This window comes from Triticum urartu, chromosome 5A (assembly GCF_056163025.1).
Source record: "Triticum urartu cultivar PI428250 chromosome 5A, HENAU_Tu73, whole genome shotgun sequence".
Taxonomy (NCBI): domain Eukaryota; kingdom Viridiplantae; phylum Streptophyta; class Magnoliopsida; order Poales; family Poaceae; genus Triticum; species Triticum urartu.
Window position 1 is genome coordinate 214007551 of NC_141877.1, and position 26694 is coordinate 214034244.

At 43.6% G+C, this 26694-nt stretch overlaps 1 protein-coding gene, 1 long non-coding RNA gene and 1 pseudogene across 2 annotated transcripts; 1 reads left to right on the top strand and 2 right to left on the bottom strand.

Annotated features, from left to right (window-relative positions):
- Positions 1-10681: 10681 nt before the first annotated feature.
- Positions 10682-11413, bottom strand: LOC147970826 (uncharacterized; annotated as a pseudogene).
- Positions 11414-19338: 7925 nt separating this feature from the next.
- On the top strand, positions 19339-22252 carry LOC125508241 (uncharacterized). Its single transcript, XR_007283284.2, has 2 exons — positions 19339-20327; positions 20422-22252. It is a non-coding gene; the product is annotated as an uncharacterized LOC125508241 (long non-coding RNA).
- Positions 22253-23483: 1231 nt separating this feature from the next.
- LOC147970827 (uncharacterized) lies at positions 23484-24200 on the bottom strand. Its single transcript, XM_087523656.1, has one exon. It carries the CDS (start codon positions 24108-24110, stop codon positions 23484-23486), a length of 627 nt encoding a protein of 208 aa, XP_087379782.1. The 5' UTR covers positions 24111-24200.
- Positions 24201-26694: the final 2494 nt, after the last annotated feature.

The window sequence follows — 26694 nt, forward strand, 5'->3', positions numbered from 1 at the left end:
CAAACGGAATGCACAAACCATCATTTGCATCCCTAACGGTACTCCATTATTTTGCAGGGACCAGTCATCCCCTGATCAAAATAAGATCGCCGATCCTGGATGTGCATTTGCATCTGCGATTCGTTCTAACATGGAACCTTATAGGTGCATATTGGGATCAACTATCTTAGCAGTCGTTACCCATGGTACCACTGATGTGAAACATGGTCACACAATCTACCACGATCGGATTATCACCATCTACCCAGGTATTCCATTTTCTCATTGCTGTGTGTTAGAGTATTAGTACTTGTTAGTTATTTTCTTTTCTTGACTGGGACATGTTTACTGTAATAGTAGTACAATGTAGTATTATATTTTTTAACCCTCTCGCCTTCTCTTTCATTGATGTACTACTTACTAGTACTAGTACTTTTTACCTAGGAGGACGCTTATAGCTAGCTAGGCCCTTGAAGACTTGAACCCACTAGCTCCCACCATTTTTGTTTTTCCATGTCTTACTATCTCATCCATGTAGCCAAGAGTGGCTATATATAATAAGCCGGTTATTTTACTTCCTCTATACCGAAGTAGTACTATTTCCTGCATAGTATTACTGACCGCCATATTTAAGCACAACATTATTATGCATGGACCTTGACCATGTACGTCACCATGTGTCCAGATCTGAGATGCCGCGTGTACCACACAACAAAGTTTGAAGGCTTGAGAAGGATAAACTTACATTATTGGTGAAGACAGGCTCTATAAAGCCCTTGTCCATGCTGATGGGGGGGCAATTCAAGAAGTTTACCACAGAATCTTCTTCATAAGCATTGCCTTTATTCTTCATTTTTCTAAGAGTAAATATAGATGTGATAATATAAGAAAAAATGGAGAATATTTAAGATAAGATGAATAGTGATGCTACATAACCAAGTAGCTATAAATGTAAGTATAATGATACAGGAAAAAGGTACAGCCAAGAGCAATGTAGAGCTAAACTTCTTCAGTGCCATCGGTGTTATCCAACCTTATGGTAAGAGTAAATATAGATTTGATGTGTAGAAAATGGATGGCAAAGGAAAATAAGCTGCAGAGTGATGGTACATGAACAACTACCTGTCAATATAAGTACACTGATAAAGGATAGCAGGTACTTAAAAGAACAATGCAGAGCTAAAAAAATTCATTGGCATTGGATATATTCTACACTAATGTAACCATTCATACAGATCAGATAATTTGGAGCGAAGAATTGATAAGCAAGCTATCATGCAAACTGCTGTCACATAATGAACCAGGTATGAATGCCGGTAAGTGATACAAGACAACAGGTACTAATAAGAGCAAAGCAGCGGGCAGCATATTTGCGATATCCTGTCATTCGTTTCAAACCGGAATTCTTCTTCGAGCAGATTTCCTGCAAAAAATATCCGTAAGGTACATGCGGAAAAGTAGAAGTTCAAATTGTCATGTGATATCATAGACAGTACCTCATCCTGGGAACGAGACCAGTGCATAACAAGGTTTTTGCATTCAATTTCTTCTAAATTTAGCACATGAGACTTGATCGGAAATTAGTTTATAGACTTGTCATCAAAGTGTGACTTCCTCGGGTAACAACGATACTACTGCAATGCTTCCTTGAAAAGCGCAAGCAAGCTTTGCTCATCATGACTATCTAGATTGACCCTCGCCTACTTACAACAATGTAATGTAAACCATTGATGTGTTCAATCAGCAGAAAACAAGAAAATAATCACCATGAATAATAGCACTTACACGTAAGTGGGACAGGAAGATGTGAAAATGGTGTTTATCTTCGCTATAATCTTCCCATGATGGGAATATATGCATTTAGTCCCTAACAACATTGAAAGCATTGTCTTTTAAACTAAGAATAACTGGAATGGGGTTCCAATCTGCAGGAATTGGCCGTCTCTATAGTTGGGATAGGTCATCGGCCGGTGGACTTGCTGTACTTTTGCTGGAGTGGGATTTTTCTGTGGTACGGCTGGTGCTATGGCAACTGAAATCGGCATACCTTTTGTTGGAATGCGGGTCATGTGTGGTGGGGCTAGTGGTGTGGCCAGTGAAGTATGGGTACAGTCTGCTAGAGTCGGTCCTACGTTTTATGTCACTAGTTGTACAACCAATATAAGTGGGGTGATGTTTCTCCGGCACCACCTTGTTTTTCAAGGACTTTGCTGGTGCTCCTTTAGGTTCGACAATCACCCTCTTCCTTTTTGATGTCTGATGCATAAGAACAACATTTGAGTGGAAAAACATGGTATGATGACACATGGAATATGTCTTCATAATGGATGGGCATGTCATCTTGACATATATAAACTAAGAAGATGGCGGTGCAACAAAGTAGAAGAAATGCAAGACAACATATGCAAGATACGCGCAATCAATAAAACCTTGCCAAATTAGAATAAGCACCTTGATGGGTGAACATGATAGGCCATCTGCCTTTGACTCCTCAGGGTCAGAATAGTCATTAGGATCATATTCTGAACAAGAATCTACAGGTGGAGAGCGTATGAGTTTCATTGCATCTAGAATGGCACTCAATGCCTTGGTGCCAATTTTGTAAGTCATTGCAGTGTTCCAAAATATTCTTCTAATGCACAGATTCTGATATTCACTGTAATTACATATAATATCTGAGAACCATGAAAACATAAATAGTAGTGAGATTATCTTTGTAATGCTGAGGATATTCTAATATAGGGGCGCCCCTGTAAACCCTTGTGTGCTATGACTGGATTCTGATGAGAGAGCTCATGTGTGCTGTAATACGGTGCATGCATTGATATAATCTGGCACAAGTACACAAAAAATAGGCTCCAGAAGTAAGGATAGTTGGCAGATGGTAGGTTCATAATATATTTTATAGAGTTTATTGCCAAACCATGATAACACGAGCACACAGCAATTAGGCAGATCGTAGTGTACATAAAAGGGGTACACCATAACCATGATATATAAATTGGGAAAGTGGAATTGGCTGGAAAATACGGTGTTGTAATGCCGCTACTAATTGAAAGCCTATCGATCACGTATAGGCCAGCTCTATTAGCTATTAAATGCAGATGTCCCTGCTCTCCTTCCTGACAAGGAACATACTGTACGTACTAAATACAGAATAACAAAAGAGGAACATGTTAAAGAACAGAAGAGGAAGCATATTATTGAGATTCCCCTTCTTTCTATACAATGTTGGTTGCCCACCCATGATGAATCAGAGCGCCCAAAGAAATGCAATTCCTTGATGTCTCTCTATATGTGGCCACATGCATTTGGAAACTCAATTGGGAGCATTAGTTAACCAATTAAATGTGCGCCTGTTAGCTAATGTTAGTATGATTGTAGCGACCTGACCTCAAACAGTCAAGTCTTTGTGCTTCAGTGTCATCCCTGGATCGGTAATGCTGACACACACAGTACTTGAAGGATTTATAACAGAGTAGCAATCACACACTTATTACATCGAATGTCTCAAAAGAGAACTTATTACAATAATATTGCTTAAGGCCATCTAATGCGATAACAGCGGAAGGCTTGGAAGATAAGTGAGTCCATCAACTCCAACGACATAGCTGAGCTGCACGGCAACGACCTAACGAACCTTACTCCTCGTCTGAAAAGTCTGCAACATAATACGTTGCAGCCCGAGAACGGGTCAGCACATGGAATATGCTGGCAATGTAACACAGTAGGACAAGAACAGAATAATGCTATCACTACATGCATATTTGGCTGGTGGAAAGCTCTATGGTTCTAATTTTTGCGAAAAGCCAATTTTTCCCTACAGCAAAGGAATAGATTTTAATTTAACTATCATGGTGGTTGAACAAATATTGAGAAGGTAACCCCAACTCAATCCCAATTAAAGTAATTAACAACCCAACAACATTAATTAAGAGTGATGAGATACATGTGATAACCCAAGTACTAGATACTCAAGATTGTCCATAACCGGGGACACGGCTAACCATGAGTAGATTGTACACTCTGCAGAGGTTTGCGCACTTTTCCCCACAAGACTCGGTCGCCTCTATTGGATTTCTCGCACTACATGATGTTTGAGAAACGGATGACCGAGACACAGTCTTTTAGAAACATTAACTCTCTACTCCGGGTAGACCATACCAAACCTACAAAACCCACTACCTGCTGATCCACCTCTTCAAGAGCTTCAAATAACTTACTCAATTATGCTAGAGCCCATAATAGCTTGTGGTTACACACAGAAGTTTCTAGCATGAATCATCTCAGTTCCCTTTGAGCCTGGGTGGCGGTCCATAGGAAGATCACACGGATACCCCGGGATTTCCAAAAAACAGACAACACTGGGTTCCCCAGGTGCCTCAATCCACCCAGATGTTAATTTAAGTTTCCACCTTATGTTAAACCATTAATTAATAACCTCACATCTGTCATGGATTTCACTCAAACCCAAACCACGTCTACGAGCATAGCATAGCAATATAAGAAACGCGTAGAAGTAACTCCCAAGGGTTTGATGGTAATAGGCTAATAGGTTCTACCTCAACAACTACTTCCCAACCCACAAGTTAATGACGTCCTAATCATGCAATGTTTGAGGGTTGGAAGTAATGCAATAAAAACTGGGTATGAAAAAGAGTATGATCAATGTGTTACTTGCCTTGCTGACGATCCGCGAAACCTAGAGACTCGTAGTAACACGCTTCGCACTCCGGGTGTTCTATCGCAAACAAACAATAACATACATAAGCAACAAGCAAAGATGCACAAGCAAAACTCAAATAAGAGGGGTTGACCAAAAAGTTCAACTTAAGAACTCCGGTTCGCAAAAAGAATCAAATCAAACGGAGCAACGAAACTCAAACGGCGAACGAAACAAGATCCGTTTACTAATCAGGACTAAGGTCAAATTTTACAGTAGCAAAAACTTGTGCAAGTTGTTTAAACATAAAGAGGGTCTCGAGATGAAGATCTTGACGCTTGAATCGCCTTATTCCGACTAACGAGCGAAAAGATAAACAGAAACTAAGATCGGATCAGAAATCGCGATCGAGAGAAATCACAGATAAATCCGATAAAAAGAAAACTGATGAACAGTCTAACGAACGAGTGTTCGTTAGCTGTGACTAACTGGCGAAAACCGTTCGTTAAAACGAACGTACGGACGAACGTCCGCTAAATAGAAGAACCGAGAAAAACCGGCGAACCGATCTAAAAAACGAACTAGGGTTTCTAAAAAAACCGAACGTTTTTTTAAACCGACGGCTCGGTTCCGGCGCGGTACCTCCGGCGAGGGGCTCCGGCGAGGCGGCGTTGGGCGGCGGGGCTTGGCGGTGGCAGGCGCGGGCGGCGGCGGCTGCGGGCGCGGGCGGCTGTGGGCGGCGTGGGCGGCGGTGGTGGTGTGGTGGTGGGGGGCCGGGTGGCGCGTATATAAAGGGGGAGGGGGCGACTTGGAGGAGGGGGCAAGGCGTGGCGGAGGCGGAGTCCGGCTCGGACTCCAGTCTGAGCTCGGCGGCGGCGGCGCTTGCGCGTGGGGAGTCGGCGCCGGCTTGGGCCGGCGGCCCGGCTGGGTTCAGCCCAGTCGGCTCGAGAGATTTTTTTTAAAGAAAAAACAATTTCGCCGACAGAAATAAAATCCTAGAAAATAAACTAAAATCTAAAAATGCCAAAACAAATTTTCACCGTCTAAATAAAATATTTAGAATGAGATGAACATTTTCTTGGCCCTAAAATGCAATTTCGAAAACGTGCAATTTTTCTAATCCAAATAAAATCGAATAAAATCCAAATACATGATTTTAATATTTTTCCTCCAATATTTCAATTATTTTGGAGAAGTCATATTATCTCCTCTGTTATATTTTAATACGAAATATTTTTCGGAGAGAAAAAAATATTAAAATCAAAATCCTCGTTTCATTATTTGATAAAAATCAAATATGAAAACCTGGAAATCCCCAACTCTCTCCGAGGGTCCTTGAGTTGCTTAGGATTTCGAGGATTGCGAAAATGAAATGCAATAAAATATGATATGCATGCATGACCTATGTATAACATTCCAAATTGAAAATTTGGGATGTTACAAACCTACCCCCCTTAAGATGAATCTCGCCCTCGAGATTCAGGTTGGCTAGAAAATAGGTGCGGGTGGTCTTTGCGTAGATCATCCTCTCGTTCCCAAGTGGCTTCATCCTCGGTATGGTGGCTCCATTGAACTTTGCAAAACTTGATAACCTTGCTGCGGGTGACTCGGCTGGCAAACTCAAGAATCTTAACTGGCTTCTCCTCATAAGTCAAATCACTGTCCAACTGAATCGCCTCCAAGGGTACTGTATCTCTTAACGGTATATCGGCCATCTCAGCATGACACTTCTCCAACTGTGAAACGTGAAAAACATCGTGAACTCCTGACAATCCCTCAGGTAATTCCAACCTATAGGCAACTTCACCCATCCGTTCCAAAACACGATACGGTCCTACAAATCTCGGGGCTAACTTTCCCTTAACTCCAAAACGTTTCACTCCTCTCAAGGGTGATACTCGCAGATATGCTCTGCCTCGAACTTCATAGCTTACCTCCTTGCGTTTCGAGTCTGCGTAACTCTTCTGCCTGGACTGAGCAATCTTCAGTCTATCATGAATTAGTTTAACCTTCTCCTCAGACTCCTTGATCAAGTCTGGTCCAAACAACTGCCGGTCTCGTACCTCATCCCACATCAACGGTGTTCTGCACCTGCGTCCATACAGGGCTTCAAACGGTGCCATCTTCAAACTGGCTTGGTAGCTATTGTTGTATGAAAACTCTGCGTAAGGCAAATTGTCATCCCAGCTAGATCCATAATCTAGCGCACAGGCTCTCAACATGTCCTCCAAAATCTGATTGACTCTCTTAGTCTGTCCATCCGTCTACGGGTGAAATGCCGTACTGAACTCCAATCCTATTCCCAAAGTTTGGTATAATTGATGCCAAAACTTTGAAGTAAACTGGGTTCCTCTATCTGATACGATGGTCCTCGGATCTCCATGTAGACATACGATCCTGGACATATATATCTTGGCCAACTTCACGCTTGTACACGTGGTTTTCACTGGGATAAAGTGAGCCACTTTGGTCAAGCGATCAACTACTACCCATATAGAATCATATCCTGCTTTGGTTCTGGGCAATCCGGTGATAAAATCCATGCCAAGTTTATCCCACTTCCATTCGGGTATCGGCATAGGCTGTAATAGTCCTGCTGGCTTCTGATGCTCTGCCTTTACTCGTTGGCAAACATCACATACTGCTACATACTCGGCAATATCCTTCTTCATACCAGTCCACCAGAAATGTTCCTTCAAATCCAAATACATCTTGGTGTTTCCGGGGTGTATCGATTATGGTGAGTCATGAGCCTCCTGAAGTATTAACTTCCTGATCTCTGGGTTATTGGGTACATAATCTCGGTCCACAAACCATAAGGTGTCGTTCTCATCCTCACGAAAACCTTTGGCCTTTCCTTTGCTCATCTTCTCCTTTATCTCGGCAATCTCTGTGTCATCCTTCTGAGCTTCTCGAATCTTGCCCAACAATGTAGACTGAACCTCCATTGTTGCAACGAAACCTCTTGGAACAATCTCCAATCGAAGTTCCCTGATATCCTCTGCTAACTCGTTCGGCAATCCCTTACTTTCAAGGATATTAGCATAACTCTTTCGGCTCAAAGCGTCTGCTATGACATTGGCCTTTCCTGGATGATAGTGTAGCTTCATATCATAATCCTTTATAAGCTCCAACCATCTCCTCTATCTAAGGTTCAGCTCCTTCTGTGTGAAAATGTATTTCAAACTCTTATGATCCGTGTACACATCACAATGGTTTCCAATAAGGTAATGTCTCCAAGTCTTCAATGCATGCACTACGGCTACTAGCTCCAGATCATGCGTGGCATAGTTCAACTCATGAGGTTTTAGTTGTCGTGAGGCATACGAAACAACTCTTCCGTCCTGCATAAGCACACATCCAAGTCCTAAGCGGGAGGTGTTGCAATATACTTGGAACTCCTTATGTATATCTGGCAGTGTTAGCACTAGGGCTGTAGTCAAACGTTTCTTCAACTCCTGGAAACTTGCCTCACAATCATCTATCCATTTGAACTTAGTATCCTTCTTCAATAGTTCAATCATTGTCTTTGCAATCTTGGAAAAATTCTCAATGAACCTCCGGTAGTATCCTGCGAGTCCAAGGAAACTGCGGATCTCACTAACTGAAGTGGGTGCCAACCATTCAGTGACTGACTGAACATTGCTGGGATCTACTGCTATACCTTCTCCTGATATAACATGTCCAAGGAATCCGACTTCCTTCAACCAAAATTCGCATTTGCTGAACTTAGCATACAACTGGTGTTCCCTGAGTTTCTCGAGCACCAATCGCAAATGCTCCTTATGCTCCTCTTCATTCTTCGAGTATACCATAATATCATCAATAAACACCACAACAAACTTGTCCAAATACTCCATGAACACCTTGTTCATAATGCTCATAAAATAGGCAGGGGCGTTAGTCAGTCCAAACGACATGACCGTATATTCGTATAATCCATACCGCGTGGTGAACGTCGTCTTTGGTATATCCTTCTCTTGAATCTTCAACTAATGGTATCCCGATCGTAAATCAATCTTTGAAAACACTTTAGCTCCTTGCAGCTGATCAAACAGATCATTGATCATCGGCAGTGGGTACTTATTCTTGATCGTCACTTCATTCAAAGCCCGATAATCAACAAGCATCCTTAGGGATTTATCCTTCTTCTCCACCAAAAGTACTGGGGCTCCCCAAGGTGACGAGCTTCTTTGAATGCAACCTTTCTCTAATAACTCCTTGATTTGTTTCTTAATTTCCTCTAGATCATTTGCGGGCATCCGATAGGGTCGCTTGGATATTGGCCCTATACCTGGCAATAGCTCTATCAAAAACTCAATGTCTCTATCCGGTGGCATGCCTGGTAACTCCTCTGGAAAAACATCCGGGTAATCCTGCACTACATGCACTTCCTCCTGAATAACTCCCATGAGGGCATTCACTTGGCTCCTCCTAGGCACATGCCTAGATACATACTTAATCCTTTTTCCCTCCGGGGTGGTGAGATAAATCGACTTACTAGCACAGTCAATGCTTCCTCCATACTTTGACATCCAGTCCATACCTAATATCACATCCAATCCTTGTGACTCTAAGATAATTAGGTCAGACGGAAAAACATGTGTACCAATCGTTAGGGGTATCCGGTTGCACCATCAGCTAGCCATGTACTCTGCTCCAGGTGAACTCACTAGGAGAGGGGTCCTAAGGGTTTGGGTTGGTAGTTTAAACTTATCCACGAATCCCCTTGATATGTATGAATGCGATGCACCAGTATCGAAAAGAACAAGAGCGGTAAATGACTTAACCAAAAACTTACCTATTACCGCGTCCGGCTGCTCTTCAACCTCCTCCATGTTAACGTGGTTCACTTGTCCTTTGTTGAATGGATTAGGCTTCTTTCCAGCGCTCCCATTCCTGTTTCCATTCCTTGCTTCAGGGCAATCATTGGCATAGTGCCCTGTCTTCTCGCACTTAAAGCAAGTAACTTGACTTAGGTCTCTTTTGGTGGGTGTGGCTGGGTTGGAGCGGTTTTGATTGTTGTTAGCTCCGTTCCTATTTCCATTCTTAGCACCATTGTGATTATGCGATCCTCCTCCAGTGTGGTTGTGACCTCCATGGTTAGGAACAAGTCCTCCCGAGTTCGGGGTTAGGCGAGGTTTCTGCTGAGCTCCTGAGTTATACTTCCCTTGTCTGTACTTCCTCTTACGGCTCTCAATCTGCTGTTGCTTCCCTTCAATCATAAGAGCCTTATCTACCAACTCCTGGTAGTTGTTGAAGGTTGCTACCATCAACTGCATGCTCATCTCATCATTCAGCCCTTCCATAAACTTATCTTGCTTCGCGGCATCTGTGGCCACATCATCAGGGGATAGCGATATAACTTGCTAAACTCATCCACGTACTGAGCCACAGTACGGTTCCCCTGGCATAAATTGCGGAACTCCCACTTCTTCATCTGCATAGCTCCAGTTGAGACATGGGCCGTGCGGAAAGCTTGCTGAAATTGGTCCCATGTCACCGTGGCTATGGGGTAGGTGACAGTGTAATTCTCCCACCATGATGTTGCTGGTCCATCGAACTGATGGCGACAAAACGCACCTTCTCAGCATCAGTGCATCTTGCAGTGGTTAACTCCCTTCCAATCCTACGGAGCCAATCATATGCAACTATAGGCTCGGTGCTACTGGAAAACACCGGCGGTTGTAACCTTAGAAAGCGGGCTAGGTTGTCCACTGGTGGCGGGTTGTTGTTGTTGTTGCCCTGGTTCTGAACTAGCAATTGCATCAAAGTATTCTGCTGCTGGATCAACTGGGTGAGCTCCGGCAGGAATGCAAATCCGGGGTCATGTCTCGGAGGCATCTGATGGGTTTAGATGGAAGAGATCAGAATAGAGAAGGGGGTCTAATGAGAAAGCACTACCCATATGCACATGAGACAAACACAATCATTTCACTCAATCAATCAAGCAAGGGCATACAAGCGGTCTCGAACTATCGCAAAAGTGCTCAACTACTACTAAATACATGGGGAATACTAATGATATATCGTGGTCATCTAGAAATTTTGATCGGTGGAAGACTCCATGATGTCTGCTCCAGCTTCGTCTTCAAAGTCATCCTCACTAGGATCGGAATCAGTGTCGTCGATGATGATGTAGTTGTCCGGGCAAGTGGAATCGTCGTCTTCTACTCCCGGTGCTGGTCCTCCCATGAATACTCCGATTTTCTTAACTAGGTCGTCATTCTTCTCCAGTAGTGTCTTGATTTCCTCCTCATATCCATCGTGTGTAAAATTGAGTTCCTCCTCCAGCTCGATGATCCTAGTCTTCGCCTTCTTCAAGTCCATCATGTCTGCGCACATCTGGTTCTCCTGACGTCGAATGTGCTGGTTTAACTCCTGGATGAAAACTGCAATGGATCTATCCTTCTTGGTGCTGATTACTTCCCATTACTCGTCTCGGTGCCGACATATCTGATAGATAGTATCTTTGAGTTCCCTGTTGTAGACTTCTCCAATGCGTCCCATGGTGATGTGAGCTGCCATACTCTTTCCTAAACTCCAGGTTGGTGCATCGAAGGAAAACTCTATGGGTTTAGTGACTGGCATGAAGGTCCTTCCTGGAACTTGTACTTGAATCATCCATTGCTCCTCCTCTGGTAAAGTGGCGTTGTATGTTCCGGTGAAGCTTGGTATTCCAATGTTCAAGTACCTAGTAACTCCCTTCAGGTGGCGTCCAAATGGTGTGTCTTCCTCCGGTTGTGCAAACTTGTTCCTTGCATCCGCCATCCTAAAGAGTAGAAAATGGAGAGGAGTCAGAAATGAGAAGAGAAGTGTGACCTATGGTTTAACTTAGTGGTCGTGTCCTACACTCAGCGTGTGCTCTGATACCATCTTGTAGCGACCTGACCTCAAACAGTCAAGTCTCTGTGCTTCAGTGTCATCCCTGGATCAGCAATGCTGACACACACAGTACTCGAAGGATTTATAACAGAGTAGCAATCACACACTTATTACATCGAATGTCTCAAAAGAGAACTTATTACAATAATATGGCTTAAGGCCATCTAATGCGATAATAGCGGAAGGCTTGGAAGATAAGTGAGTACATCAACTCCAACGACATAGCTGAGCTGCACGGCAACGACCTAACAAACCTTACTCCTCGTCTGAAAAGTCTGCAACATAATACGTTGCAGCCCAAGAACGGGTCAGCACATGGAATATGATGGCAATGTAACATAGTAGGACAAGAACAGAATAATGCTATCACTACATGTATATTTGGCTGGTGGAAAGCTCTATGGTTCTAATTTTTGCGAAAAGCCAATTTTTCCCTATAGCAAAGGAATGGATTTTAATTTAACTATCATGGTGGTTGAACAAATATTGATAAGGCAACCCCAAATCAATCCCAATTAAAGTAATTAACAATCCAACAATATTAATTAAGAGTGATGAGATACATGTGATAACCCAAGTACTAGATACTCAAGATTGTCCATAACCGGGGACACAGCTAACCATGATTAGATTGTACACTCTGCAGAGGTTTGCGCAATTTTCCCCACAAGACTTGATCGCCTCCGTTGGATTTCTCGCAGTACATGATGTTTGAGAAACGGATGACTGAGACACAGTCTTTCAGAAACATTAACTCTCTGCTCTGGGTAGACCATACCAAACCTACAAAACCCACTACCTGCTGATCCACCTCTTCAAGAGCTTCACGTAACTTACTCAACTATGCTAGAGCCCATAATAGCTTGTGGCTGCACATGGAAGTTTCTAGCATGAATCATCTCAGTTCCCTTTGAGCCTGGGTGGCGGTCCATAGGAAGATCACACGGATACCCCGGGATTTCCAAAAAAACAGACAACACTGGGTTCCCCAGGTGCCTCAATCCACCAAGATGTTAATTTAAGTTTCCACCTTAAGTTGAACCATTAATTAATAACCTCACATCTGTCATGGATTTCACTCGAACCCAAACCACTTCTACGAGCATAACATAGCAATATAAGCAACGCGTAGAAGTAACTCCCAACTGTTTGATGGTAACAGGGTAATAGGTTCTACCTCAACAACTATTTCCCCACCCACAAGTTAATGACGTCCTAATCATGCAATGTTTGAGGGTTGGAACTAATGCAATAAAAATTGGGTATGAAAAAGAGTATGATCAATGTGTTACTTGCCTTGCTGATGATCCGCGAAACCTAGAGACTCGTAGTAACACGCTTCGCACTCCGGGTGTTCTATCGCAAACAAACAATAACATACATAAGCAACAAGCAAAGATGCACAAGAAAAACTCGAATAAGAGGGGTTGACCAGAAAGTTCAACTTAAGAACTCCGGTACACAAAAAGAATCAAATCAAACGGAGCAACGAAACTCAAACGGCGAACGAAACAAGATCTATTTACTAATCTGGACTAAGGTCAAATTTTACAGTAGCAAAAACTTGTGCAAGTTGGTTAAACAGAAAGAGGGTCTCGAGACAAAGATCTAGGCGCTTGAATCGCCTAATTCCGACTAACGAGCGAAAAGATAAACAGAAACTAAGATCGGATCAGAAATCACGATCGAGAATAATCGCAGATAAATCCGATAAAAGGAAAACTGACGAACAGTCTAACGAACGAGCGTTCGTTAGCTGCGACTAACGGGCGAATATCATTCGTTAAAACAAACGTACGGACGAACATCCGCTAAATAGAAGAACTGAGAAAAACCGGCGAACCGATCTAAAAAATGAACTAGGGTTTCTAAAAAAACCGGTGGCTCGGGTCCAGCGCGGCACCTCCGGCGAGGGGCTCCGGCGAGGCGGGGTTGGGCGGCGGGGCGGTGGCTCGCGGGGCAGCGGGGCTCGGCAGCGGCGGCGGCTGCGGGCGCGGGCGGCTGTGGGCAGCGGTGGTGGTGTGGTGGTGGGGGGCCGGGTGGCGCGTATATAAAGGGGGAGGGGGGCGACTTGGAGGAGGGGGCAAGGCGCGGCGGAGGCGGAGTCCGGCTCGGACTCTGGTCCGAGCTCGGCGGCGGCGGCGCTCGCGCGCGGGGAGGCAGCGGCGGCTTGGGCCGGCGGCCCGGCTGGGTTCGGTCCAGTCGGCTGGAGAGATTTTTTTAAGAAAAAACAATTTCGTCGATAGAAATAAAATCCTAGAAAATAAAATAAAAATCTAAAAATGCCAATACAAATTTTCACCGTCTAAATGAAATATTTAGAACGAGAAGAACATTTTCTTGGCCCTGAAATGCAATTTCGAAAACGTGCAATTTTTCTAATGCAAATAAAATCCAAATAGAATCGAATAAAATCCAAATAAATGATTTTAATATTTTTCCTCCAATATTTCAATTATTTTGGTCATATTATCTCCTCTCTTATATTTTAATAAGAAATATTTTTCGGGGAGAAAATTATTAAAATCAAAATCCTCGTTTCATTATTTGATAAAAATCAAATATGAAAACCTGGAAATCCCTAACTCTCTCCGAGGGTCCTTGAGTTGCTTAGGATTTCGAGGATTGCGAAAACGAAATGCAATAAAATATGATATGCATGCATGACCTATGTATAACATTTCAAATTGAAAATTTGGGATGTTACAATTATATCACAATTCGTATTTGAAGAAGTAAGATTTGGACTTAGGATTGGTGTGTTGTTTAGCTTCAAGAGTGGACTGCTGCTAGTGCGACACAAAGCAGCTACATAGATCATAGTGTAGATATAACGAGAAAACCATAAGCATCAGGAGTAAAATCAGCAAATTGGAACTTGCTGGAATATATGTGCTAGTATTGCTGGTACGGCTAGAAAGGCTTTGGATACCAGCTCTCTTCAACTGAAGGTGCAGTACTGTTAATACCAGTGTAACTCTCAAATGCGACACAGCTCCCCGCATTTCCTTGCTAATCTTATAGGATTCAAGTGGGCAGGCCACTACAATTCCTAGCCCTATGTTTACAAAATCCTATGAATCAAAGAGGCCCGAAGAGTTCAAAGTGTCCATCACAACCGACCGTATAGACCTCTACACTGCAAATGTCCCTGCTCATCTTCACTACAAGGAACATACTGTACTACTATCACACTCCCTCCGTTCAAAAATGTAAGTCTTTGTAGAGATTTCCACTATGGATCACATACATATGTATAAAGATACATTTTAGAGTGTAGATTCACTCATTTTTCTCCATATGTAGTCCATGGTGGAATCTATACAAAGACTGGTGTTTAGGAATGGAGAGAGTACTTATTAAAGAATAACGGAAGAGGAACATGCTAAAGAAGAGCAAGAAGATTTTGGATAATAAAATGTTCGTTGCGCAGTGCCCACACATGATGAACCAGAGCGCATTAAGAATGCAACTCCCTGATGTCTCTCTATATGTGGTGCACGTGCTTTTCGAAAGTAAAGTAGGAACATTAGCTAACCAACTAAACGTTATCTGTTTTAGTAATATCAGCATCATATCAGATTCGTATTTGAGCAACAAGTTTGGAATTATGAGTGGCACGTTGTTTAGGTTGATGGATTCAGGAGCAATGGTAAGTAGCTATGATGATGGTACTGAATATAAAGGCATGTCTGCATGCAAGTCGCATGACTTTTGTCATTTGGGTCAGTCGACCATTTCAGGTGGTTGGATGAAGATCCTACGTCTCCTAATCCTTCTTCTTCCTCATCTCTGATTCTTCCCATACAGAACACCGCACGGGCCGCCGGCCAACCACTGGCCTTGACCCCGCGCCCTCCCCTGAACCGCCCCAACCGCCTGTGTTCCTCCGCCGCCCAACCCCCACCCGCGTTGAGTTTTCTTCGTTTGGCGAGGCCCCACCATCGCCCCCACAACCACCATCCCCACCCGAGCCCCTTCCTTCCCACCGGTAAACTCTGGAGAGCTCTCAAAAATCGAATGACCCAATTTTGAAATTTAGTCTACTGTCATTTAACTAGTGTGGAATATAAAATAGGAAAACCATAAGCATTGCGAGTATAGTGTTGAGTATGCCATGGCGGATATGAAGGTGCAAACCGGACAAAGGAAACTTCGCAACCAATGTTGCTTTCAACTAACAAGTAAGTGATGGACAAGAAATCAGAGTAAAGCAGTGCCGATCTATTTTCTTGCTATGATAAATAAGTTGAGCAGATACGAAAGAGTACCGCCTCTGGTGCGGTGCCGTGTATGCATCTGTTGAGAATTTGACGGTGTTGTGATAGCGATGGCTGTCGGTGGCGTGGAAGTAGATCTAGGAGGGTACACGGTGGCGACAGAGTGCGGTGGACGAGACGGTCGTAGGAGCGGTGCCGGCAAGGTGGACGACGGTGGGGATGAAGAGAGAGGACGGGATGCAAGGATCCCGGTCCAAAGCCGTGGATGAGAAAGGTCGATCTCTTGTAATGGACGGGGACGTAGGGGTATCAGCTCCGGCATGGTGGAGGAGGACGGCGGTGGATGGGGTGGCGAATGGAGGAGGCTGGGGTGCAGAGGGTGTTTTGGCGCCCATGGAGAATGAATGGGGAAATGGAGGGAGAGAGGAAGGGGGAACCAAGTCTTCAGGGCAGGCTTGTCTCAAATGCGAGGAAATTTACAAACTTAGCCCCCGTTTAAAATTTCCTACATCACAACAATATTAGTCAGTTGGGGATAGGACGGTAATCTCGCATACACCGAATATTTGCCGACGAGAGTTTGTTTTTGGCGCCCACCGTGTATGAATCTAGGAGGGAGTCGATTTCGGCCAAGGAGACACTGTGTTTTGGCGCCCACCATGTATGAATCTAGGTCAGAGTTAGTTATGTCACGTTTGAGTGAAATTACAAACCTACCCCTATCGAAATCTATAGAAATCGAGCTGATAGGCTTTGCGTGTCAGGGATAGGCAATAATTTCCATCTCACATATTTTGGTTTCGGGCGGTTACTACGATTTTCCCCGCTTTGTTCAAATTTTTGCAGAGCAAGAGTGCACGTTTACCGTGCCAACTCAATTCGAATCCATTTTGTAGTCTATTTTTGTTTGGGCAGGATCTATTTTCGATTGGAATAAAATTCTATATACATCATTTTTATATATTCCTTCAAAAGCATAACAAAGAATTCTGCTCCTTTATATGTATAATATGATTTACAAATACAATGATCTCAAAATCATAAAGTTGAATTCAAAAAATTTAAACCAAATTATGTTCTACTAAAATGTTTGGATCAGTAATATCTACATATTAAATAACATAGATGCGCGTGAATTCATATGAGTATGCATGTTTGATGGATCAATTTTGAGTATGTATTACATGTATCATCATCTCGAATTCAAATATTTGAATCCCTTTTATGTTGACTCCTTTCATGCCCATCTCTCTCGCATGCTCCTTCATGTAGCTATCACTCTCTTTTCTTCAGCTCACCGCACGCTCACTTCATGTTTCTCCTATCTTCGCAAACCTGGTCTCTCGACGTCTCCCTTGAGAAGCTTCACACTCTGCCTATCATTATACATTACACGGTTTTCATTATCTCTCACGTCTCCACCGTTCTCTGGTATCACTAGGTACCTAAGCTTTCTTTTTCACCGCCACACACATAGTCTCACTCGTCTTTCACTTTGTCTTTCTCTCTATGGGGTTCTCTCACACACCCTATATGTCTCTAGATATGATTCATACCACAAAAATTACTCTCTCCCACAGACACAATCTTTGTTGCCATCTCTGTCTTCATCCCAGTTATAAAACTGACATTATTAATTTGTTTACCGATCAAACCAACTCCCCCCTCTCTCTCTCACACACACAACTCCTGCTTCCACTCCCCTTCCCGACTACCGTCTCTCTCTCACACAAAACTCTCGCTTTCGCACCCTCGACTCGTATTTTTCTCACAAACATTGATCGAATAGCCTCCAGATAGGTTTATACACCCGCACAGTCGTGCTTCCACTATCGCATACATGTCTCCCTCGCGCTCCTTGTCTCTATGTAGATTTTTTGTCCATTCTTGAGACACACCCTCTCGATCATGCACACACACACTATCGCCTCATTTTGAGCTGATACCTCTCGCACACACACTCTTTGTGTCTTTGTCACACATGCACTCCATCCTCCTCCTCTCTCCCTCTCTCTCTCACACACACACACAACACACACATGGGCTTTTTGCAATAACTAGCAAGATGCCCATGCCTTGCACGGAACATCAAGATGCATTTGTATGAGTAGTTTATCTTGTGGGAGAAAAGGATGAATAAGGGAAGGCCTTATTTGCAAATGTGGAGAGGGGTGTGGGTATATTTTTGCAAAATTGACATAGTTTCCTTAATATCCGTTAGATATAAATCGGACGGCCTATATTGCAGGATGGCAGGCACACCATCATCACCAACTCTGTTTTTTTATCTCTACTCTTATAAAAAGCATAGTCTGTGATGATGGTGTGCATGCCATCCTACAATATAGGCCGTCCGATCTATATCTAACTGATAGAAGGGAAACTATGGCAATTTACCCGCACTCCTCTCCACATTTGCAGATAAGGCCTTCCCTCGTTCATCCTTTTCTCCCACAAGATCTTGATGTTCCGTGCAACGCACGGGCATCTTGCTAGTAAGATTAGAAATTAGAGATATACCACTTCTCGAATCTTGAAACCAACAATATTCCTCCCTTATCTCATCAAAACCGCCAAAGCAATATATTTTGAGTGAAACATAACATATTTTTAGTGATACTAGGACAAATGCCCGTGCGTTGCAACGGCGAAAAATATTGTAAATCCTGCTCCGTGTGAAATATGAAGTGTGGACGTAAAGAAGTCACGCTAACATCTGATAGAAGAGTAGTGTTGCATATAATAGTCTAGTAATCAGCTTTCTATTTTATATTTTGAAGAACACAAATATTCCTTTTCTTTTAAATAACTAAAAAAATCATATTTGATTAGAATTGAAACATGTTTTGAAAATGAAAAAAATGAGCACAAGTTTTTTGTGAAAGAGAATTTTTTAAAATTTGTGATCAATTTTAAATGATTTTTTGTAAAAGTTGGAACATTTTTTGGGAATTTCGAGCAATGTTTTGAAAAGCGTGAAAAACATGAATTTCAAGCAATATTGAAAAGCATGAATTTTTTAAAGCGAGAAGAATTTGAAACACTCTTTATCTTAATAAAACACACGCTCGGTGTCTGCAACTAAAAAAGGATTGTTGGCTCCATACCATGTAGTATAAAGTTGAGAAAGTCATAGGGATGTCCTTTGATGGCGCCTCCTTCAGCTTAGTACTATCATCATGTGGAAGAAGAATGGTGTAATTGTTTTCAGCGGGATATACAACTGTGGAATTGTTGTATACTATTCGAGAGTTTAATAACCAATCCAAAAGTTTTTCTTAGAAATTTTAAAAGATTTGCAAACGATTTTTTGGATGAAAGAGTAGTGGTGCATTGAAGTGGGATTTTTTATGTACAATTTTTTATGTTAATTTCGAAAGCAAACATGTTTTTACTATATTAATTATATTTTTAGAAAATTTTGGTTATTTGATTTGCAACATTATATTCCGTTTTTTTGCACTGTGAACTTAGCCATCAGCACCATAAACAAGTAAGCTTTTCTCTGTCCCCCATTACAGGTAAATTTCGGGTGGATTGTAAAAGGAAAGCTAAATTTCAAGATGCACCATCGTCACATTCTTTCTACTCATTTTATTTCCAATATTTCACTCATTTTAATTATTGTATCTGATGATGTATTCATAAAATGTGGTAAGCTAGAACATTAAGCTACAACAGTAACAATAAAACAACAGCAAGTAAATCGGTGCTCATTTTTCTAAAAAAGTAAATCGGTGCTCATTTTTCTAAAAAAAGTAAATCGGTGCTTATTTAGAAAGAAAAGAATTGCAATCGATGCTAGCACGCATGGCAAGCTGGAGCAGCTTCTTTTTTTAGGGTTGCTCGAGCAGCTTCTGGTCGGTGCAGCCAATAAAGAAATCAATCCACACAAAAAAAATCCCCACCAAGACCATTACTGCGTGGACATCGCCATTCCTCCAGCAGCATTGTTGCTCTTCTTTCTCTTTCTCTTTATCCATCCACATCCAGACATCCAGTGCGCCGACGAACCCACCCATCAGCGGTGCTCTCCTTCCTCTCATCTCTATCCGTGCTCCAGCCACCCACCACCCACGCGCCCTTCTTGCTTCAGTCGACGGCGCCTCGTTCCCATCTCCCTTTCCTCCTCCACAACTAACCAAGCACCGCCCTCTCCTTGACCATGGCACCCGGATCTCCCTAACCAAGCCCTTGATCCTCCCTTCCCACCCGTGATGATCTGATTTCCCAGGCCATCTTGTCCGCGACTGACGGTTCACGTTCGTCGGCCGGTTGCAGCGCGGCTCCTATTGGCCGAGCCTGCGCGCACGGGGGCTGACTGGGCCTATGGCTGAGGCGCGGCAGCGGTGTCTTGCTCACCGTCGAGCTCGACAGCTACTTGATGGGGCCGCGTGGATCTGCCCCGAGGCTCCGGATCTGCGTGGTCATGTCCAGCACACCCTCCGATGGCGCCTTACTGCGGCGCTTCAGGCCCAGATCTCGCCGGTTGGTGCGTGGATATGCGTGCACTCAGCTTGAGGTAGCACAAGGATGATGGGGCGGCTTGGATGGTGGCCCGTGCAGTGTGCAGCTGCCCTGTGAGCCCCGAGTTTTCTCTTTCCCGAGAGTGTCCATCTATTATGACGGACAAATCTTTGTTCAATTTTTCTGAATCATCACCTTGTCTCTCAGCAGAACGCAGGCGTCCCGCGACCTCGTGGCTCTTAGCGACGCCAAGCCACGGCTGGCAATCTGCCATCATCTGGACGCATGCCATGGCGGTTGCGCCCTCAAGCTCCAGCACAAGTCCCGCCTTCCCGCGCCGCGTTGCAGCCCGCGTTCCTCTGCTCCGACCGCACACCTCGCGCCGCAGCGCGAGTTCCTCTGCTCCGACCACACCCGACACCCGCGTCGGCGACCCCTTCGGCCCTCGCCATGCCGACAACCACCAAGAACCCCGCCACCTCCTCGCATTCTCTTGCTGCTCGTCGCCAGGAGCGCCGCCACCCTCCTAGGAGCCCTGTCGCCGTTCCCCTGGGACCCTTGCTCGATTACTTGGCTTCGAGGAGCCCCGTCGCCGTTCCCCTAGGACCCTCGCTCGATTACTTGGCTTCTGTAGCATGGACCCCGGCGACAAGCGGCGGTGAGTGGCCGGCGGTGGAGTCTGGGAATGGATAAGAGACCTTATAAAATAAGGAATATAAGGACTATGGGCTGAATTTCAACTACTACAGGGGCTATTTTGCAAAAACAAAATGTTTTCTTAGGAACACACTTTATATAGGACTGCGGGTTGCATTCGAATAAACTGAGGGACTTTTATGCAAAATCGCACACGACGACGTACGGGCAGAAACCCAATTCTCTTTATTATTGGGTAAAGATACATATTTCAAAACTAGACTCTTTTTTTCTATCAAATCGGTGAATATGTATTAATCTACTTTGATCGTGTGGCAATGCATTGGCACATTGCTAGTAGTTATTACTACTGTATAATTTTTTGGACACCAGACAAACGGTGGAGTACATATATGAAGAGAAGAGGTGCACGTACACAGTCGGTCTCTTGCTGTCTCGCACACATGAGTTACGTAAAGGCGCTGTTAACAAATAAACCGTAAAACCCTAGGTGCACGATTGCTGCATGCGCGGGTACTGGGTACGTGGTGGAGCGCACCTTTGTAGGAATAATCAGCTCGCATGATAATTTGATCCATAGGAGTTGATGGTCGGGACCACAAGTGAACGACCTGGAGGCGGTGGCTCGCCAGTTGCCACAGATCGAGTAGCCATGTTTTAAATATCATTTTTAGCGGGGTAAGAGTTCCGATTTTCAATGGCGCATTATAAGTACTTAAGTAGTTTTTAGAACGATTGGATGGAGTAAAAATGGAATTCATAATTACTACCTCCTTGGCGTATGGTTGTATGGTTTTATGTTGCAAGATGTTGAACTTGGTAGTTCTAGGGCAAATACTATGGTTTAGATGTTGCTTTTCAGTAATGAAAATCGGAAGGGGGAAACCCTTCTTCGATGAAAAAACTACTACCACCGTCCTTTTTTACTAGTCCCCATCGTATTTTGGGTCAAAGTTTGTCCATGAATTTTACTTGTTAAATGTGAATGAAAAATAGGATTTTGTTATACCCAAACAAAAAAGGACTGGAGGGAGTGATTGCTCTGACATGGACGCGACCTCTCATAGCGCAGGCATTGAACTGGCGCACTGGCCAAGAGAGCCCCACTCACTGCAGGCCCGGCTGAACACACCTCATCGCCGCATGCAACCGGCTTTAGACTGCCCTGCCTGCCTCCATTGAATCCGCCTGTGTGCCAGCAACACATCCTTCCGCGAGCCGACTGGCATTTTAAAATACAAAAAATGACGAAAATATAATTAATTACGCATGGTCTTGACTTGTTGTGCTTGCACTGGTAGTAGGAGCAAGATGTTCTTCTTTATTTATAACTCTCCTCACATTTTTTTGGCTTTGAAGTGAATCATGGTTGCGGACATTATCTATGAATGTGCAGATATCTGTGAACATGAGTTTGATGTGGAAGTTGAACTTGGGATGTTGGGCTTGCGCGTGAACTATACCATGTCCAATGCTTTGTCCGTTATTATTTGGAAAGTAATTATTGTTATTACATGACTCTAAAAAATTATTTTGTGCCACATCAGTAGATGCACGGACATCACAACAGGCAGGTTGACTGGATAAACATTTAAACCTAGCTATTATGAAGAAAAATTTGTATTGACAACAGTTTTAGATAGAAGGAGACGCCTAGCCTGCTCTGCCTCTGCTAGCTTCTTTCTAGCTTCTTCCACCTCTTCTTTGGCTTGGGTGAAGAGAGCATCTGATTGCTCTTTTTGCTTCTTCAGAAACTTAACTACATTTTCAAGGGCTGATGCACACTTTCTTTCAGCCTTTACTAGAGCCATGAAGACACAAACAGTTGCCGACTCCACCTGGCTGTGTGTAATCCAGCATCATCTGGGAATTTGCACCTTGTGTCTAATCCAGCATCATTAGGGAACTGGCACCTTGTGTGTAATCCAGCCTCATTTTGGAAACATGATCTCGAGGTTGACCATACTTCCCTCCTCGCAGGAACTGCATCCTGACATGAAGTTACTTCTTTTTTAGATCAATACTCAGAGCAACACAGATCCATTTAGTAGAAGCCATATAAACAGGACTCGGATAACTGAATTCAAAAAGAAAAATATAAAAAATAGACTACAAGGTGAGAACACCCACTTCCTATATCAAGCTAAAAATGAAAGCATTAGGACGATTAAGACTCTTCTTATTACACATCAAAGAACACGAGGCTAAGAGAAACAGAAACTACGACATATACACATCGAAGAACACGAGGCTAAACAAAAGTAATTTAAATAGTGTTACTTACCAAAGCTCGTTTAGAGGTTTGGTGCAGCTCCTCTTTAACTTGCCACGCTCCTTGAATATGTCCCCAATATCTCGTGTTTGGTCTTCATTGCTCCTCTGCATGTTCGCACTTGTGGTTTTAAAATCTCAACATGGCAAGAAAAATACACTACTCCCTCCGTCCCATAATATAAGAACGTTTTTGACACTACACTGTCAAAAACATTTTTATATTATGGGACGGAGGGAGTAGTAATACTCATGCGTCTTGTGGGAAACATTAAAGCACTTGTCAGCCATGTTAGAGCATCTCCAACAGAAGCGCAATGCGCGGCGCATTAAAAAAGCATTTACAGCGCCGGAATAGCTAGTTTTTGCAGGCCCGGAGTGTTGAGATAGAGACTAGAGACTAGAGAGTAGAGAGTAGAGACATAGTTCTCAGCATATATATAGAATAGATAGATGAAAAATAGATAGTTCAACGACTCTTCGTCGTCCAACTCCTCGTTGGTGATATCCTCCTCTGACGTCTCAATGTAGGCGTGAAGATACCGATCGTCGTCAGATTTCCAAGGCGACACTGCTCCTAGCCTCATGTTGAATTGAGCGTCCGCTTTTCGCGTACACTTGTCCTCATGATAGGCGGCTTGCTCCGCCCTCCTCTTCTCCCTCTCCGCCCTCCTTTGCGCATAGAACTCACACTCGTTGATGATGTCCTGCGGGAAGTGCTGGCGCCACAGCTCCATGACTTCCTCGTCCATCTCGGCGATGCCGAGATAGTGCTCCTGCCTCCGGTTGTCGCGACGATCCTCGTCGGTGATAAGCCGCAGCAGAGGCGCGAGCTCCTGCGCCCGCTCCCGCGTCGGCATGTTGGGGAAGTTCAATGTTCTATGAGGCCACCGGAGGCGCCACGCCGCTGCGTCGTACGCGTGGGCGGCCTCGTTGGCGGTGTCAAAATTGCCGAGGCCGAGGTGCATCCCGCGGAAACGGATCTAGGTGGAGAAGCCTTCGGAGGGGTGCGCGCGCACGCCGCGGTATCCCCAAGTTTCCCGGCGACGCGGCGGCATGGTGGCGTGGCGGCGGCGAGGCGAGAAAGAGCGGTGGCGAGGCATAGAGCGGGGAGAGAGAGGTGGCGAGGCACAGAGCGGGGAGAGAGTGGTGGCAAGGCACAAAGCGGTGGGAGGGCGTTGGATTTTATTAAATGCGTCGGACGCCGCGCGCCAAAACTAGCGCGCGCCCGGCCGCTTTTTCCCACGCGCGCGTGATCCTTTCCTGACGTCCCTGCTATCTCTACTCTCTTCTCTATTATTATATTTATTTTATATTTAATATTCATATCTACTTTTTTCTTTAAAAAAACAGAGTTGCTGATGATGGTGTGATTGCCATTCTGCAATATAGGCCATCCGATTTATATCCGACAGATAGGAAGGAAACCATGGCAATTTTGCAGAAAGATATCCACACCCCTCTCCAGATTTGCAAATAAGGCCTTCCCCCGTTCATCCTTTTCTCCCACAAGATAAACTACTCATTCAAATGCATCTTGATGTTCTATGCAACGCATGGGCATCTTGCTAGTCCTAAAAAACTTTCCATCATTTGCCAAACTACTGGTTGCAGATGAAGAACCTACCCAAGCACAACGCGATACACGAGCGACGCACAATTACAAGCTGATATTCTGTTGGACAATGGAGGCTATAACCAATTACTTTTACGAGGACAATAACAACCAGGAAATTTGAACGGTAGGTATGAACAAAATTGGAACTGCACATGTACTACTAAGTGATTCAATACACACATTACCAATCGAGGAGGAGAATAATGGTCGTGGCGGCCTCTATGCATCATGGTTGGCAACCAGGGTAAGTTCATTGTCCATGACGGTGGTGCTTCTGCGCTTGGCGTCGGCTTCCGGGAAGCAGATCCGAGACCGTGGAAGACGGTGCCGGGGAAGAAGCTCTGTCTACGATGACGACGGTGGACCAGCTCCAATGCGGCGTATGAGGTCGTCGATGAGGCAGATGCGATGCGGTGGACGAGTGCGTTGATGTAGAAGGGGAGGAGCACGAAGGCTGCGGTGCCGTGGAGAAGTTTATTTTGCGGCGGGGATAGAAAATTGGGAGTATTCAGGTGTACTACTCTGGGTGCCGGGGTGGGGTTGGTTGGGTAGTGTGAACCTGAAGTTACGAAAACAGCCCCCTACCAAGCGTCATCCGTAGGCCTGTTCCAAAGGCTATGACGGTAACTTCGCACTACTCGAATCAAGGTCGCGGGAGATTTTCCCGGCGACCTCAAAATTTTGTGACACTGAACTCCTCGTGTGGCGCCTTGGGTGATTGGGCAAAGCAACTAACGAGTAGTACTAGTAGTTAGTAGTACTAGTAACTACTAGTACTCCCTTCGTTTTTATTAACTCTGCATATAGCTTTAACCGAAGTCAAACTTCCTAAAGTTTGACCAAGTTTATAAAAAAATATACATTTACCATAACAAATATGTATGATGTGAAAGTACATTCAATAATGAATCTACTGGTATTTATTTGTTATTGTATATGTTAATATTTTTTGTTATAAACTTTCTGAGAGTTTACAAAACTTGATTTTGACCAATGCTAATACGCGGACTTAAATAAAAATGGAGGGAGTACACATTTGTTTTCTTAGTTTGTAGTGAATTAATCATTTGTTGTAATTGTGAAATAAATATATTAGGCTACTGACTTCGAATCTAATGGTCTACACAATTCAATAGTTACAATCATTGTTGAATTCCAAGACGTATACGAGGTCTATAGTACTTCACAATATGCTCAAACTCACATAATCCTAGTCAAATGAGAATCTAAATGCATTTGTAGTTATTACTTTGTAGGATGCAACAAAACCAACCATAACTCCACATCATCCATTATAAAAGCAACATTTTTAACACATCCCAATGTGTGAATGAAACATGTAGAGAGAGCTTGCGAAGATGGAGCAGATAGGGCAGGAAAGATTGTATGTATGTGGACGAGAGAGTAGGAGACAAACCTAACGAGAGAGAGAGAGATAGAGAGAGAGAGAGAGAAAGAGAGAGGAAGAAGTTAGGTCTAGAGAAAGATGGTGTCACAGCCATAGAGTATTGATTGCAATTAGTTGCATTTGCATCCATGCATCATGTTTGAGATTAAATGAATTTGAAATGGGGATGCTCAAACCCTAGCACCAGATATAATTCAACTAGGTTCAAATTCAAATCTTTTCAATGAACCAAAATGCCCTCCAGAAAAGTTCATGATTTTTTATTAAGGTGAAAACCTCTGCCAAAAATGATGAACATATTTCTAGGACATCCTGGATTTTTGAATTAACTCATATTGTATTTGAATTGGAGGGATTTAACTCCTATAAATATTTTAAATGCTCTAATAATTCTGAAAATAGTTGAGGGCTGTTGGGAATAATCCAGTATGTGTCCACAATTTATTTCAGCATTTTATAAAGTGCTTTAGTATTTTACTAAATCCAAAAAACAAAGAAATAAAATAGAAAAACAGAAATAAAGAGA

Bases quoted from the DNA above. Each gene is read 5' to 3' on its own strand.
- LOC147970827 (XM_087523656.1), bottom strand. From the start codon at position 24,110: ATGCACCTCGGCCTCGGCAATTTTGACACCGCCAACGAGGCCGCCCAC.